At 41.1% G+C, this 17258-nt stretch overlaps 1 protein-coding gene across 1 annotated transcript in view; it reads right to left on the bottom strand.

Annotated features, from left to right (window-relative positions):
• top2b (DNA topoisomerase II beta) overlaps positions 1 to 17258 on the bottom strand; it is a 215899-nt gene that overhangs the window by 11018 nt on the left and 187623 nt on the right. The window contains exons 22-32 of the mRNA XM_034161467.1: positions 16874 to 17008; positions 16568 to 16768; positions 16239 to 16434; positions 16073 to 16164; positions 15682 to 15837; positions 13422 to 13505; positions 8016 to 8210; positions 3399 to 3522; positions 3092 to 3250; positions 1034 to 1262; positions 844 to 926 (exon numbers count right to left, since the gene is read on the bottom strand). Coding sequence (XP_034017358.1) covers positions 844 to 926; positions 1034 to 1262; positions 3092 to 3250; positions 3399 to 3522; positions 8016 to 8210; positions 13422 to 13505; positions 15682 to 15837; positions 16073 to 16164; positions 16239 to 16434; positions 16568 to 16768; positions 16874 to 17008 — 1654 coding nt within the window. The remainder of the gene's footprint in view (positions 1 to 843; positions 927 to 1033; positions 1263 to 3091; positions 3251 to 3398; positions 3523 to 8015; positions 8211 to 13421; positions 13506 to 15681; positions 15838 to 16072; positions 16165 to 16238; positions 16435 to 16567; positions 16769 to 16873; positions 17009 to 17258) is intronic.

Raw genomic sequence — 17258 nt, forward strand, 5'->3', positions numbered from 1 at the left:
ATTCAAACACACACACACACACACACACACCACCCCAACAAACAAACAGTGCAGCAGATGCACAGACGTAACCCGATGACGTTCTGTCCACACATTCTTCTGTGATATCAAAAGTTATTATAAGACAAAACAAACAAAAAACTCTTAGTGACTCAAAAGTAATAAAATGAGAGAAAACAACAATCATAATAACTCCTTAACCAAAGACCACCCATTTAGAACTTTGATTGTACTGGTTTTACTTTATTTATTCATTTGTGTAGTGGGGAAAAAAACATTACAGTGTTAGTTAACACATTTCAAAAATATATATTAAAAATCTTAGTGGTTTCTAAGAAATGCTGAGAGAACGTGGCTGCACTCCGACATCATAATGATGAACCCTTTCAAACCGTGGTCACTGTAATGAGTGTTGGCTGTGACAGGTGACATCATGACCTGATGGACCGCGGACGTCTGGGAGAAAATTAAAGGTGTGGTTTGAGATGAGTTTAAAAAGAGTGGATGTAAACCTATGGCCTCCAGTGTACGTGTAAAAGCATTTCCTTTTACAAGTTTTGTGTTGGTGTTTCTGTTACTTTACATTTTCACTCTAAAACTTCCATTTTAGGTGCAGCTGTAAATATTGGTTATTGATTTCTAACCATCCGTCTTACCAATTTTTGGGGCTTTTTGACTTGAACCCTTTTAAAATTCCCTGCACTTTGCTGTTTTATTTGGATCTTCAGAAAAATCCCTAAATAATGACGTCAAACAGTTCATGAGTTTGATGGAAATGTGCAAGTCTAGCTTCTGAGCAGCAATACAAGCAGGAAACAGCAGGTGGGGTGAGCATACACTCACCGCTGTCGCTTTTATCGGAAAAGGCCGACTTTGATGAGAAGAAGCTGGTTGGCTCTTTTGTCTTTTTAGCCACTGGTCCCAACCTTTGGAGACATAAACCCACAGCGGTCAGGGTCTGATATTCACAGTCTACCCTCAACAGACTCTGAGCACCACGAAACATGACCACTGCAGAATCTTCTTCACTTACACACTCTGTTGTTTGGGAGGAGAATAGGCATCTTCACGGTCTTCCTCCTCGTCTTCATCGTTATGGTCGTTGTAGCCGCCTTTGCTCTCAGAGGCAGAGAGGTCCTGCTTAAACGACCTCACTGGAGAAGCCGCCACATAGTCACCGTTCTCCTCTTCATCAGCCGCCTCCTCCCCCTCCTCCTCTTCTTCCTCCTCCGAGAAGTCAAAGGTGTATTTTGGCTTAGAAGCTGATAGAGAAGAGAGCACTCAGGTTATTTTCACAGAGGACTGCGCTGCCTGTTGCTGAGGAGTTCCATCAGATGTGATCAAAGTTATTTTGGCTTCAAGCAGCTCAGTCTGAGATTAAATAAAACACTACCTGACTACTGCAACTTAAATATGCAAAATTACTGCATCACCATCTATGGCAGCGTGCACACATGATGAGCGGTCCCTTTATACGGTCTAAACGAGGCACAGTCATCCACACTCCTGAGCAGAATGTGGAAGTAATGCTGGATACCAAAACAAGCAGAACATCTGAATGAGAAGGACCTGTTGGGTCTGAGAGACGAAGTGAAATTAATAAATCATGCTCTCAAACTGAAAGACCGCACTCTTGAATAAAGAGAGGGCTTAACCGTCATACTATTCAGCACTGTACTTGCTTGGACTGTAACAGAGAGCCAGAAAAGCAACAAGGAGCAGAGGTAAGCTAAGGTTAAGCATTGTTTTTTGTCTGATCAGTGGCCACATGAAGTAGTTTACTCTCGAGTCCTTTGTACCTTGTACAATAACACCAATTAGCCACACGCTTCTACTGATGGCTAGCTTGTGTATTTGCATTATATATAAATAATGTGGGGATAAAATTCATTTGGCTTCTTGATGTGACTCAAACTCCAACATGATTTATAGTCTGGAAAATACTTAAATGTACCAATAACATGTCTATTGTACAGGTGTGAATTTATTTACAAATAAATCCGGTGCATGCACCGCATCCTGCCGCGCATCATGAGAAAATCACAAGCACCCCCCACAAAAGACATACATAGCATCCACCTCACCAGCAAGGCCCTTCCATCACAGGAGATCCCACCCACCCATTACACTGCCTCTTCAGTCTGATGCCGTCATGGAGGAGACCGCGGGGTCTCTGTGCCAGGAACAGCTGGCTGAAGGACAGTTTCACCCACCAGGCTGTCAGGGCACTCTCCCTTCCTGCTCTTCCCCCATTTCCCCTGCTGCCCCCCCCACACACAAACTCTGGATCCTGACCCCCAACCTCCCAGTCACTGACTTCTTACTCCTGACACCCACCTCACAAACACTGAACAGCAATAAGCTCATCAATGTTGAATCACTGCTCAATGGAGCAGCGCAGTCTCGTTTAAGCCCATGCCTGCAATTGTGGGATCTGACCACTTCTGGGGACAGCCCGTCATTGCCCAACACAAACACAGCATCATTTCACACAGAAAGATGGTGTACTGTTCTATTTTCGGCTGCAATCACCAAAGCAGTTATGAAAAAGAGTTTTTTTTTTTCGGCCCCCAGTGGAGAAGGGAAGACAAGGCAAACGAGATAGGTTGTGTCGCTAAGCTAATGGGGCCGTCCCAGGAAATACAATTTTTATGTCATTTAACTCCTTTATCGCCCAACCTGAAATGAGACTGCGGTGCCCGATGTGCACTGTTACACTGCCACCACCAGGTACCTCACTGACCACATTCTGCTGTATTCATATGTTTATTTTATATTCTGCTGTTGTGATACCTCTGCACATAAGTCACCGTTCTTACCGTTTTTGTTTTTTTAACTCTGTATTGTCTGGGAGACTGAGAGTAACAGAATTTCAATTCTCAATGTGTCTGTGTATGCATCGCAGAACTGACAAATGAAGCTGACTTGACCTGATAGCTGAATGAATGTAGATTTATCTTATTATTCTGGGCACCCGTTTATGTTTGATTTGAACTTTTGACCACAAAGGTTCCTCTGGTGATTTGTCTGATGGCGGCTCTGGAGTTGATGACGACTGAAGATACAGCGTCTGTCTCACAGCCACTCCTACCTGATGCCCTCTGGGATTTGGTCTCTCGGGGGATGATGGGCTCACTGTTCTCCAGATCACTGTCAGACTTTGACTCGTCATCAGACCAGGGGTTTCTCTTCTTCACCTTCTTAGGAGTGGTTCCTTTGGGTCCGGGGGTTTTTCTCACTCTTGGAGCACCTGCAACAAAGAAACAAAACAAACCTCACTGTTGGAACTCTGGTTATATAAGAGGTTCAGACCTGGATTTAGTCTGTGTTCCCGTCATCCAAAGAAAAACTTGAACACGGAGTTTGGTGGATTAGAGAGTGTCGTCTTCAGGACTGACCCGGCTCTTTCTTCTCTTTCTTGACACGTGGAGCTTTTGGTTTGGCCACAGCATTTTCACCTGTTCCTGCCTCACCACCCAGTCCTTCTTCATCAAAGTCCAACTTCAGCGCGTCGGTGTCACACTGACAACAACACAAACAAATAAAAGGAATGAGGATGTCTGCTGTCACTCTGAGTGATTCTATAAGACTGTATGATACTTTAATGAAACATTATTTGAGCTGCACTGCTCACACATGAATCAATCTTCTGCACACTCCTAAAGGGTCGAACACATTTCAGAATATTTCTCTGCAGGGTCTGGCAGCTGCACAGCAGTGGTCCGAAACAACTCAAATCCCAGAAGCAAATTATCTTCATGTGATTTTTGATAGTTCAGGATCAAGACTAAGGTTCAGGGAAAAGACGGGAACACAATCCTCATCGACAATCAATGAGGAGGGTTAGGGTTAGCGTCTAACTGTATAATCCCATTTTTAAAGTTGCTTTGCATTTAGTTCAGTAAACAAGACTTCTCATGACACTTTCACCCATTTAGCGATAACAAGAAGCAGCTTATTGAGTGTTTTCTGCTTGCCCCACTTACATGTACATTTTGTACATGTTCAATAAAGCCCCTCTATCAATCATAAACAATACTGACGTTTATGAGCTTTTGAAAAGAGCGGAAGTTAGCTCTGAGTTAGCATACGTTAGCGTGCACGCTGACATCCAAGAAATGTCTTATAAATCAGTCTACAGGTGATATCAGGTTACAAAACCACTGCTTTCAGTTATAGAAGTGTTTATTTCTTACTAGCATTTACATAATATACGGCAGAAGTTATATTTACACACAAACAAAAGAGTTTGCAGCTAGCTACCAGCCTGTGATGTCACCACGCTAACATCTTGTAAACAGGTTCAGAGGTGTTATTAGGTTCCAAAAACAGCATTTTCAGTTTTAGAAGTGCTTATTTCTCGCTGGATTTTACATAATATATGAGAAAGAGGTTATAAAGAGGTTACACATAAATTGTTGGAGAAATTGTTTTTACATTCTTTCAATGAATGAGTATTTAATTCGGTGAAAGCTTGAAATATTCATACCACTGAACTCATAAACGTTCAGAGATTGGTTCGTACTTTGACTAATGTAAAGACGTTTAATAATTTAATGTAAAAAAAAAAATCATAATAATTTAATTTTTTTCTTCCTGACAGGCAGTGGTCTGTACTTTGCTCAGAAACATTCATATTATGAAGCATTTTTGTCGTTCATGCAAATGAGTGAATAGAAATCAATCCTGGAAAAATGTCATATGAAACCCATTAAGGTTTGTTATATGCCTCTGTAAAAAGATATTTTATGCACAGATTTTACTAATGAGTTTCTGATAAAAGTGTATATATATTCATTAGGAAATCATGACCACAAACATTTTTATATCATACAAATAACCAAAATTTCTTCTCTCCTTATTTGTTAATACATGCTTATTGGATCATTTGCAATTTTAATCACATCCATCCACATAATATCCATGACAGGATGTGTGTGTTGGAGTGGACATTGATGTCAAATCTTTTGTTCAGGGTTATATATGAATACATAAAACATATATTTTCAGTATTATGTGCTATCAAATCTGGGTAGGACCTGTCACTGGCAATTTATGCAAACGCACACAATGCAAATGTCATGTGTTGGGGTGGACATGTTTTGATCAAATTTCTCAATGATGTTTTCAGTGTTTCACAAATACCATAAAAGTACTGCAGCTGTAGGTTTGAGTGGCTGTTGGTTATTAAGGTATAACTAGCGTGTTGCCTGTGGGGATCCATGGGCTCTAGATTGGGTTGTGTTTATAAAATAGGTAGCTGACATTTTTCAAGGGTAGTAATAAATTATGCAAAATTTCTATAATGATTTTAACTCAAAGTGCAGGAAATTAAAATGAGGCTTTTTTGTGAATAATTGTATTTAATATTTGGCACATTTAGTTGATGTCATGTTTTATAACTGGCAAGGTTGTGATATTTCCTTTGTTCGGCACTTGTCTAATTAACAGGGACTGTTCATGGTGACATCAACGTGTACTGTTATCCATAATTTCTCCAAAAATATTAGTCCTATCAACTTTCCGTTGACAGGACTATCCTAAACACAAAATACATAAACATGCCAAATGGCAAATGTCAGCTCTCCCCAGTTACACACATGTACAAAGAGGTCACTTTGCTTTTAATATATAGAATATAACCAGTGGTGGGAACAGTTCTGCTAATCCGCTAACCGCTAATTAGTGAAGCTAACATTGTCGTTAGTGGATTAGCTTTTCAGCTAACTTTGAAAACCATCAGTGGTGAAGAGAGAGCTGAGTAGGGGGGCAAAGCTCTCGATTTACCAATCGATCTACGTTCTGATCCTCACCTATGGTCATGAGATTTGGCTCATGACCGAAAGAACGAGATCGCGGGTACAAGAGGCCGAGATGAGTTTCCTCCGCAGGGTGTCTGGGCGCTCCCTTAGAGATAGGGTGAGGAGCTCGGTCACTCGGGAGGAGCTCGGAGTCGAGCCGCTGCTCCTCCACGTCGAAAGGAGTCAGTTGAGGTGGCTCGGGCATCTTTTCCGGATGCCCCCTGGACGCCTCGCTGGAGAGGTGTTCCGGGCACGTCCCACTGGGAGGAGGCCCCGGGGAAGACCCAGGACATGCTGGAAGGATTACATCTCTCGGCTGGCTTGGGAACGCCTTGGGGTTCCCCCGGAGGAGCTGGAGGAGGTGTGTGTGGATCGGGAGGTCTGGGCGGCTTTGCTTGAGCTGCCGCGACCTGACTCCGGATAAAGCGGAAGAAAATGGATGGATGGATAAATTTAGTTCCACTAACTTTCAGTCCGCTAACATTTTCTTGCTAGTAAAGTGAGTACATTTAACGTAAAGTAAATTGTAATTCTACAGTAAATTGTTTGTAAACCCTAAAATAATACATGTTAGTTCCTTTTTATGAACGCAGAGAGCTAGCTAACACTTCCGGTTCACAGGTCAAAGCACACAAGTACGGATAAGAAGATACTGCTGTTTTTGCAACACAGAGCCGAAAGAAGTTAAACTGTGAACAGAAATGGTATGTAAGCAGCACAAAAGTCAGTATTTTTATTCATTTATTTTTTGTGCATTTGTTTTGTTTGCAAACGCAATATGGGTGAGCCGTAGCTCCGTTAACAGTTTATAAATGTATAATATTGTTGCAGGCTTACCTAAGAGGTTAGCCTTGTGGGGGTAATGTGTGCATAAAGCCTGCTCTGCATTATGGGAAATGAAGTGTTCTTAATCCCCTCCTCTGTTATGCAGTGTGTGCTTTGTTTTTTTTTTTTATCATTACAATAGGAGAGGAGCAAGTGTTTTTAGCGTCTGCGTTTTTACAGCGCATATCCAGCTGGCAGGGGCCAATTTTAAGCGTCTATTCAACACAAAAGTGGCGTCCTGAAGCTGTGGAATGTTTGTGTTGCTGAGTTGGAGAAATAAAGCCCAAGTTCAAGTAAGAAGCTGCACCGTGCACGCGAGTCTGTCGGCACCTCGCACTTCAGAGTTAACAGGACCGATGAAGACAGTTACCAGCTACAATGAGCCACAGCTGGGTAGGGGAGACAAACTGTGACTTCTAATATTGCGATTTACTGCTTTTGATAAAGATGACAGTGTCTGAGGTTTTATTTTTTATTTATATATTTTTCGTGTGTTCGTTTTGTGTTTGTGATCCTGCCCAGCAGCCCCTGCTGTGCTTAAACTTGAAACTGGCTTATCAGTAGCTGACAGTGTACTGAGTCAATACTGAAAGTTAGCGGTAACTTCTGCTAATTTTTTTTTAGTGGTTTATAGTATGAGAAAAGTTAACTTTTCAGTTAGCGGTTTAATGGTTACTGAAGCTAACTTTTCGGATAACTGAGCCCACCACTGAACATTACTACATATAAGAGGTTCATTGTGAACTACTGAAGCTATTTCAAGTTTTCATAATACTTTTCAGAAGATGTATGCCACCAAAATTTTGTTTGACGGAAAAAAGTACTGTATTGGAAATTACATAACTTTCTAAAAAAATTATATGATTTGCATTTTGTTTTCGCGACTCTGTTTGTAGAATATTCAAACTGACTTGTCCTTTTGGAGTAAGTTGTCTCACAAATGCAGCGTCTTTGCTCAAATACTGCATATACTTAAAATGGCACTGAAAAATTGCATATCTTTGGCATTTTTTCTGCAGGAATTTTTTTCATACTAAATTCAAGTTTTTGGTGCTACAATGGTTCACCTGTGTTTGGTGATTAAAAGAAGTGTCATATATTTGTTAACCAATGTAAATATTAGTATAAAATGATAAAGAAAGGATTATCACTGCTTCTTTACCTGACTGTGAAACTGCTCAGATTACATTTAAACTTAATGAATAATAAAGTCATCAACAATGGGATGCCATCAGTCCATCTCCCGTCATATCCCGTATGGAACCTGGACGGATCTCTGATGATGATGATCAGCACACTGATTTAGTAACCATATGACCTCAGCAGACAGAACCTCACATGCATGTATCAGTTAAAGCAGATTTTGCACAGAGAGACTGCAGGTGCTACCTTCTTCTTTTTGGTCAGTTTTTTGGCCGTGTCAGACTTGATGGGCTGAGCTGGTGGTTCGATCCTGCGGCCAAACGGAGAGGGCATGGTCTCCTCCAGGTTCAGCTTCTTCACCTTGGGTTTGCCCACTTTTCCCTTCACCAGCTTGATGGCTCTTCCCATATTCTGCTCTTCTCGTTCCTGGGCTTCCACATTCTGACAAACAAAACATAAAAACTCTTCAGCTTCACTGTTTTTAATTAAACAGAAGTCGTTACATGCAAATAAAGAGAAATGTTCTGTGAGACATACTTCCACCTGACAGAGACCAGTGATGGCTCTTTTAAATTCAAACCAGGTAAAGTCTGGAAACAAATGACATCTGCAGCTAACAGCACAACATTTCTGGGATACTCACAACTTCAGTGTTGTGTAAAATGACGCACAAAGTTTTTCACATCAATATCTGACTTCTACGAACATGTTAAATATTTATTATACTTTAATTCACATGAATATTTCAAGTCCATGTAGCAGAAGAAACCATCAAATGCAGATTTAGCAGGCTAAAACATCACGTTTGCATGGAAAGTTTGAAGTGAATTCATCTGAAAAACAGAGTTTGATTTGTGTGAAATAACTTGAATAAGATCAATTGACAACGAATTCCATCAAAAACATGATATAATAATAAGATCAAAGACTTACAGGGGTGTTAATGTTTCTGTATAAATGATGACTATAAAACAGTCGGGTCAGTGTTTAGGTCCTTTTGGTCAAACCAGCCCCATGTGAATTTATTCCTGATGAACTTTAAATCGCCTCCCTGCAGCAGAATGTTTCATCCATTTGCTTTGTCATTTCAACACGACGCAGAGTTCATTTTAAAATCTCTAACAGCATCTCTCATTGGCTGCTGTGTGGATGAGCAGCCAATGAGCTACATTATCCTTCAGTGTCACCTCAGGACGTGAAAACATGCGACTTAATATCCACTGTGGTGTCTCATCGAAAACAAAAATAACCCTTCTTTTTCTTTCGAGTTTATTGGCGGTTTGCACCTACTGTTTGGGTGTGGAGCATTAATGGATTCTGACGTATGCCATCAAAAATAACCCGGAAACGTTCACCGCCTAAATAAAAACCCAGAAATCTGTGAATTTCCAGAAAACCTTCATCACTGCTGAGTAAAGAACTAATGACCTTGACCTTTCAAGGTGAAACAAGGTGAAACAAGATATTTTTATATATATATATATATATATATATATATATATATATATATATATATACACACACACACACACGTAGCTGAAGTTTGATATGCTGGCATTTTGGAAGTCAGAGTTCCAACGCTGTGGTCTGACCCACAGTGAGCCACTGATCTGTTGTCTGAACATCTAACATTCATTCACTCACTCACTTTCTGCCACTTATCCCTGTCTGAGTCAAGGCAGCAGCAGACCAAACAGCAGCAGACCAAACAGCTCATCCCACACTTCCAAGTCCTGTAACTTTTTTGAGGGGATCCCAAGGCAGCTGGGAAATATAATCCCTCCAGTGTGTCCTGGGACTTCCCCGAGACTTCTGTCCAGTTGGACTTATCTGGAAGACCTCCCTAGGCACACAACCAAGGGGCAACCTTACCAGATGCCAGAACCACCTCAACTGGCTCCTTTCAACTCGAAGGAGCAGCGGCTCTACTCTGACTCCCTCCCTGATAGTCAAATTTCTCATCCTGTCCAGGAGTGTAAGCCCAGACACTGAATGGAGGAATCTCATTTCTGCTGCTTGTATCCATGATCTTATTCTTTCAGTCATTACTAGGGATGGGTATTGATAAGATTTTATTGATATCGATGCCATTATCGAGTCCGCTTATCAATACCTCTTGTGAATTTTCTGTGTACTAAAAGCAGACTTTACAGGTTTTCTATGTCAACAACATTTTATTGAGTCTTAAAGTAAACAAATATGAAACTGGTTACTAGATCCTTGACTTAAATAAATAAAAATCAATAATACCTGTAGTTTTTGTCAAAAGCATTTCCTTTCAGAGATTTTGGCAAGAATGTCTCTCCGTACCTCTGAGCTGAGCTCAGCCAGCTGCTGCACGTCAGCACAGGACGTCTCGTTTTGGAAGGAAAAAACATTTTGATCAATTCCAGTTTGTATTACAACATTTGTAAAGAGGTGTCATTTGATTTAAACAGCATTTCGCTTTGAAGGTATTAATTCTGACTGGACTCTATCGTTGTAACTTGACTCGGCAGAGAGCCGCGCAGCATTTGGAGCTGTGTGAACAGAACAGAGGATGATTCTCATTTCTTCCTCCCAACAAGACAGGAGTCCCAGTTAGTGACTTTAATCTGCACAAAAGTGACTCACAATTGACATATTCAGGGATGAAAGTGATGAAAAACAAAAAAAGCTGAAACCCAAAATTACCCCCCAACACCACCTGCAGGAAAATGTTTGAATTCTAGAAGCGCTGAAATGCAATCTGGGACTATTCCAGACAATAAACTGCAGTGAGAGCAGCATCATTTAGTGAAAAAAAACCCCCAACTTTCCTTATTCAGATTCATTCCAGTGGTATTCTGCTCTTACTAGGATGCAGCAGTTTTCTAGTTTGGCAGATAGTTCTGGGGGAAATCACTGAAGAAATTAACACATTGAAAATATATAAACTGAAAATAATAAATTGTCATTAAACTTAAATAAAACAGGGATGAAGTGGAGGTGTAAGAGGCACTAGGTGTTCAATTTCAATTTTCAGGATGTTTATTTGCCACATGCAAATATACAATATGTAAAATGCAGTGAAAAGTGTCTTTGTACCCGCGCTGACAAAAACAGTAACAACATAGCAAAAGCATGCAATCGTAAACACTAAAAAAGTAAAAGGTGCAATAAAAGTGAACTAATATATATATATATATATATATATATATTCACAGGAAACACTTATTTCTGTATTTATGTTCCTTTATTAGTTTTATCTTTTCTGTTGTGTTTTTAATCAGATTCTTTTTGTCTCTTTCTCTAAAATTGTATTGTAGCATTATTAGTTATTATTATTATTATTAATATATAAACAAAAATAAAGTTAAAAAATATTACAATTTGTAATACATTTGACTCCTTTACGACAACGAACGCTGAGCCATTAATTATTATACAGAAAACAAATGCACACAAACATGCTGAGAGGCGAACAGCTTAATGCTAACTTTAACATTGAAAATGCCATAGACATGCTAATGCGTTAGCATCAGTCCCATCTTGCCAACTGTTTCAGAAGTCCATAACAGGTTGGTTTAACATAAAAAAGGTAAATATTACTCACAGACATATGGTCTTTAGGGTTTTAGTGGGGAAAAATTAAGATAAAGCAAAACAAACAAAGAACCACGAAGCAGTGGATTGGAGCAGTGCTTCATTGCTTCAAGCTTCAAAGAAGAGCCACGCTGCAGAAACAGTTGATTGCAGGGGTTCTGTAATCAATGTAGACACATAATCATTTTCCTGACAAACACCCGAAAAACAACGACCACTCTGAAGGACCGATAAGGGAATCGTTAATCAAAAAACCTATTGATGTCGATGGGTCGAATAATTTCTTAACCATGCCCGAAAAGAACCAGTTCTCAATACCCAACCCTAGTCATTACCCAATGTTCATGACAGGAGTGTAAATCGACTGGTAAATTGAGAGCTTTGCCTTGTGTCTCAGCTCCTTCTTCACCATGATGGACTGGAGCAGCGTCTGTGAAACATCAGACATTGCTCCAATCCCTTTATCGATGTCACACTCCAACTTACCCCCCACTTAAACTCCTCCACTTACCCATAGGTACTTTCTTGATGCCATTGTGCATCCCTACTAGGCATGTGAATCTCATCACTGAGAACAATCCCATACGCACCTCGATACATTACCAGCGATACGATACATGTAGTGATACGAATCACCCCGTTCCCGATTTGATATGTATTTGATGGCGATTCAATTCCTCACAATGCCAAATGATGTGATTTGGTGTGATATGATGCGATTCAACACAATGCAAAAATTATACCAAAAAATTTAAACAGAAAATAAGAAGCTGCAATCAGTATGGTACTATGGTATTCTTCTTCTTCTTCTGATTCTACTAGAGGCAGAGGATTTGTTTTACTCCTTATAAGCAGCAAATTTACCAGATTCAACATTATGGAACAGGAATCAGTTCCCTCGTATTTGGAACCTGCTTCATCACACTGTCAGAACTTACACAGTAAGACAACATCCCTCTCACTGAGTGACTTAAAGTGAGTCACTCACTGACAGAGTACCGCCTTGGCAAAAGTAATTTGAGATACCTTCTTACCAGTTTTGCTGGGGCTGGGTTTACAATCTGTGGCCGTGTCGATAGCATTTAGCAGCACGGCATTTCTTGTCAAGTTTCCATCTTTAAAAAAAAAAAAAAAAAAAGGAAAAAAAAAAAAAGCCAAAATATCTCCAAACACCTGATTTAAATGTTTTAGGTGCGTCAAAACTCCCTTCCAACTGCTTGCTACGGTTCTCGCAGACCTGCATGTTTGTTGTGGTAGAAATGTGCTTTCTGGCTTCTGTCCGTGGTGCATTCAATGTGCCTCAGAGAAAAAAAAAACCGATGCAAGCAGGCAGTGAGCGATGCATCACAATTTCACCCGTCAACTGAATCGATGCACGCTGAATGAATCGATGGACTTGCATTGTGCACGTTTGTATCTAGATTCTGATTCTCCACAGGCCTAATCCCTACTCAGAGTCGTGTTTAATAGTTACCATAGGTATAACTCTGAAATATCCATCCTAAACATTCCCCATTGAGCCCCAAGTTTGACCTTGACTTTTCACAGATTTTTCTCAAAGTCTACTCATTTTGCCTTTTTGTAAACTATCAATCAACCCATGAACCAAGTTTGTTTCAAAGCGGATCAAAGCTCTGAATTATTTTGCTCACATACAGACTGACAGATAGGACGGTAAAAATACTGGACCAATATTCACCACATCTCATTTTGTCTTAAACAGGTTTGTTGATAATGTCCTAAACTAAAGAGGCCTAACTGAAGATCTTCTGCTGCCTCTCTAAAAAGACAGAAAAAAATAAGCCCACGAGCCTCATCTACTGTCTCTGTGGGAAAATACAGTCTTCAAGTGGATATCTGTCAGGCTGTGTCACAAAAATGAAATGTATTTTCAGTCAAATCTACTCTGTCAGAATCCCAACATGTCTTCCTTTTGGAATGATACATTCTAATGAGAGCCCATTTACTAGAATCATAAATCTGATATGAGAATAATTTAAAGCTTTAACCAGTTTCCACAGATGAATAAATGTTATCAAATCGCCAATCAGGGTCTAAATGATGGAATGCTTTCTGATGACCACTTACATCCAGCTCCTCGATGAAGACTGCCAGGTCATCCTTCCAGAGATCCTCCGGGGATTTCCGCTGAAGATCATTCAGCTCTCCTCTCTGCACATCAGATCACACTCACTCCATTAATCAACATGACGTGCACGGAAATACAGCCACACAGCATCACAGAAACGTCACACTTCACATCTGGACCAAACATGCATATCTGTGGCACAATGTTCTGCAACACATGCACACACAAAGAAGCAAGCAACCCCCCTCCCAAAAAAACCCTATTTTGTTGGTCCTACGACTTTTATGTGGACAACACACTGCATTACCATCTATGGACACAAGATGGCACCATCTACATATGTGACAAGCTGCTCCTGTATTCGGTTGCAAAGTCTGACGTAACACGTCACATGATAAATCTCCTTCTGGACCAAAACAAAGAAAACACGCTGCACTCACTGGTTCGGGTGGCGCACTGTAAACAGTGAAAGAATGTCACAGTGGTGTGTGCACATGTGCACCAATCGTCCTGAAACTTCACCGGATTTGTCTTTCTATAGGTTTCCGACTAATGGCAAAGAAAAAAGTAGATGGCTACAGCTGATTAGGTAAATAAACACGACTACACTAGACATGTTACTGCCATGTGGACCCAACAAAAGTATTTCATTTAGTGGGTATCCTTAAGAATCTATAAATTATTCGTTATTCAGTTCACATTGTGTCGGGGGTAGCTGGTGGTTGGAGATAACAGCTCTGACCACTTACCATGTAATCACATACAGAGACTACTCCAAAGCTGCGCAACTGTCCAGCGTACTCCATACGCATCACAATGCAACTGTATGCAAGCTCGGTGTGAAAGGGCCTTAAGTCTTCCGTGATAGTTGAAAGTGTGTCGCAGCAAGAAACAGCACAGAGTTTGTTTGGCTGCCTCTTTACAAGAAACTGCTTCACGTGTTGGCATTTTTAAGACTTCTGAAAAACTAAATTATATCAACATTAATACACATTATTATCACTTTCTGAGGCGTTGCTGGGCCGGTAGCATAGATTTACATTTACGCTACCTGTCTATACCCGCCGCTGTGCATAAACTGATGACGCCATAGTGCGCAGCCCAAGAACTGTCTGCAGACGACAACATGAAAAGGCGAGAAGTGTGTGTTGGTCCCTATATGGATATTTCAGATGATTTTCTCATGGTTAGTCCAACAATGAACAGCAGCCAAAGCAGCCAGCTTGATGAAGACGCGCTGATGAATTTAGAGAGCAGCGCGGTACCAGCCAACAGGATAAAAGTTAAAGTGAGCCAACTTTTTATGTACGCATTTGCTGGGTGTCGTGCGTTTTGAAATTACATTAAATATTGTTAATGTGATTCCACGTGTTGTGTATCTCAGTAAGTGATAACAATGCAAATAACATGCAGTTGTCGTGACAGATATTCGCCCTCTTCTAACTCGGTCGGAATATCGGTCATTTTGGGCAAGTGGGCATGAATGGAGGGACTCTGAAAATGCATACCGTCCTCCAAAAGCATGTTATTGTATTATTACAACTAGAGACATTTGTCACAAAATGCCCTGTGCACAGTACTATTTTCCATGTAAAGTGCAGTAATATGTACATGTGTGGGGTAGGAATTTGGTTGAACCCTCATGTGTTTGATGTAAACTGGGATACACAGTGGAAAAATTGGAGATTGACATTGTATTTATTTAGGATGTGGCCAGCAGTGACCATAAAAAGTCGGTAGCCTTCAAACAAATGCAACTACTGGTAATTTTTTAAAAGTAGGTCAAGGTCACCGGCCTTCGAACCCACGTTAAGTACTCCTCCAAGGCATGTACCCACCAAATATGAAGTTTTTGCAAGCAATAGGTGCTGAGGTACATCGCGGCAAACAACTTTCAGGCAAAGGATTTGACAGTTGTGAACATTGGTGACCTTGAAAGGTAGGTCAAGGCCACCGACCTTCGAACCCATGCGAAGTACTCCTCCAAGGCATGTACCCACCAAATATGAAGTTTTTGTGAGCAATAGGTGCTGAGCTACGTTGCAGCGAACGAATTACGGACAGACAGACGGACAACCCGGATGCTATATATAAATATATTGACAAGGCACATATTGTTTTTTTTTTGTAATTCAGATATATCTGAAGACATTTCCCGGTCTGGCTGGGGCTTTGAACAGAGGATCCTCTGGTTTTAAGCACAATGCTTAAACACTCAACCATCACCTCCCCCAAAATATGTGACTGGTGTTCTCTTACCTTGAGGTCCCTCTGTTTGAGCAGTTCTTCCACCTTCTCTTTAGTCAGGCACCACAGAGGCATGTTGAGGATGTAGTTGAAGTTGGGCCCTGATGTGGAGCCAGAATCCAGCGAGCTGTCACTCTCGTTTCCATCGCACTCATCGTCTTCCTGAGCCTGGGAGGAAAAAAAACGACAAAATGTCTTATCACACCAAAAGAAATCTATGGTATCTTTGTCTTCTGAACGATTCCTGTGGATTTAGTTATGTGCTGCTATGACAGGTTGTTTTTTTCTACTTTTTTCTTTTTTGTGATTCTACTCAAAGTTTTTAATCACAGTATAATATTTATACAATGCTAGCCATGCTACTTAGTTTTAATATTCATGGTGCTGCTGTGTGCGTTGGTACCTTTTCTTGAGCTTTGGTCCAAGCAGCCACGGGGTCGGACTCGTAGCCTTTCTGCACCAGCATTCGTATCAGTTCACGCTTGGATTTGTTTTCTGTTCGGACACGATAAGGTGAGAAAAGACTATATCAGCAGGCAATGAAACAAAGACGTCTCCATTCTTCTTACCAATAGAAACTTTTCCTTCAATCTTTTCCAGCACAAAGCGAGCTTGGTTGGACAGTTTGGACACCTCTGCTCCCAGGCTGCCAAGCAGCCAGTCCTTCCTCAGCTTGTAGTAGTGCAGGCGGAGCTCAAAGAACTCCTTGAGGATGTCCTGGACGGAATCATACCGCTTCAGACAGCCCATGTGGTCAAACAGCACCTGCCATCACAGGGGTTTAAGACATGGTCAAGTACAGATCCACAGACACTCAGCCACAGCCGTGTCCTGTGCCTAGAGTCATGACGTGTCCGATGAGGACGCTTCCTTTCACACTGAGGTCACTGTTTATTACCATGGAGTTACAGGTGAGGCTGGACTGCAACTTGAAGACTTTGTGGAGACCCACAGCCTCAGCCTGGGCTAGTTTTTCCTCAGACAAGCGAACCACGAACTTGACAGTGGTGTCGGTGTGATACTCCTTGTAGTCAGTGATGAGAGCCGGTGTTTTGTCGGTGCCCTGCACCATGGGCTCCAACACAGACTCCTTATAGCTCTGCACACAACACCAGGGCCAGCATTGGAAAAAGCATGAAACAAAAATGGGGAAGTCTGGACAGCGTGATCACAGAGCAGTCAGAGAAAAGCGGGTCAGATGTACCTGTGTCCACGTCCGAACAGGAAGCTCTGTGATCTCAATGGTGTTTTTGTCTAGGACGGACACCTCCCCACTAACCAGGTACTGATTCTGACCCAGTTCATGTATCACCCCTTTGAAGTTTTTGTAGCTGGGAAGCTGTTGGCAGGAACGTTTGCAGAAGAAAAAAATTCAAACAACTAATTCACATTTTCAGCAAATGAGACAGATGGCAATTAAAAAGGTTTTGATTGAAGACAGTTTCTACATGAAAGGAGTAGATCACAAAGCTCCATTAAATTTTTTTAAGCATTCGGCAAACAGCAAAGCAATGCTCATGTGTTTACAACACAGTGTCAAGTTCTCAGGATGTATTCAGTTAAGGATGAGCTGTTCTTCAGACTTGTTA

The sequence above is a fragment of the Thalassophryne amazonica genome, chromosome 20, assembly GCF_902500255.1.
Source record: "Thalassophryne amazonica chromosome 20, fThaAma1.1, whole genome shotgun sequence".
Taxonomy (NCBI): Eukaryota; Metazoa; Chordata; class Actinopteri; order Batrachoidiformes; family Batrachoididae; genus Thalassophryne; species Thalassophryne amazonica.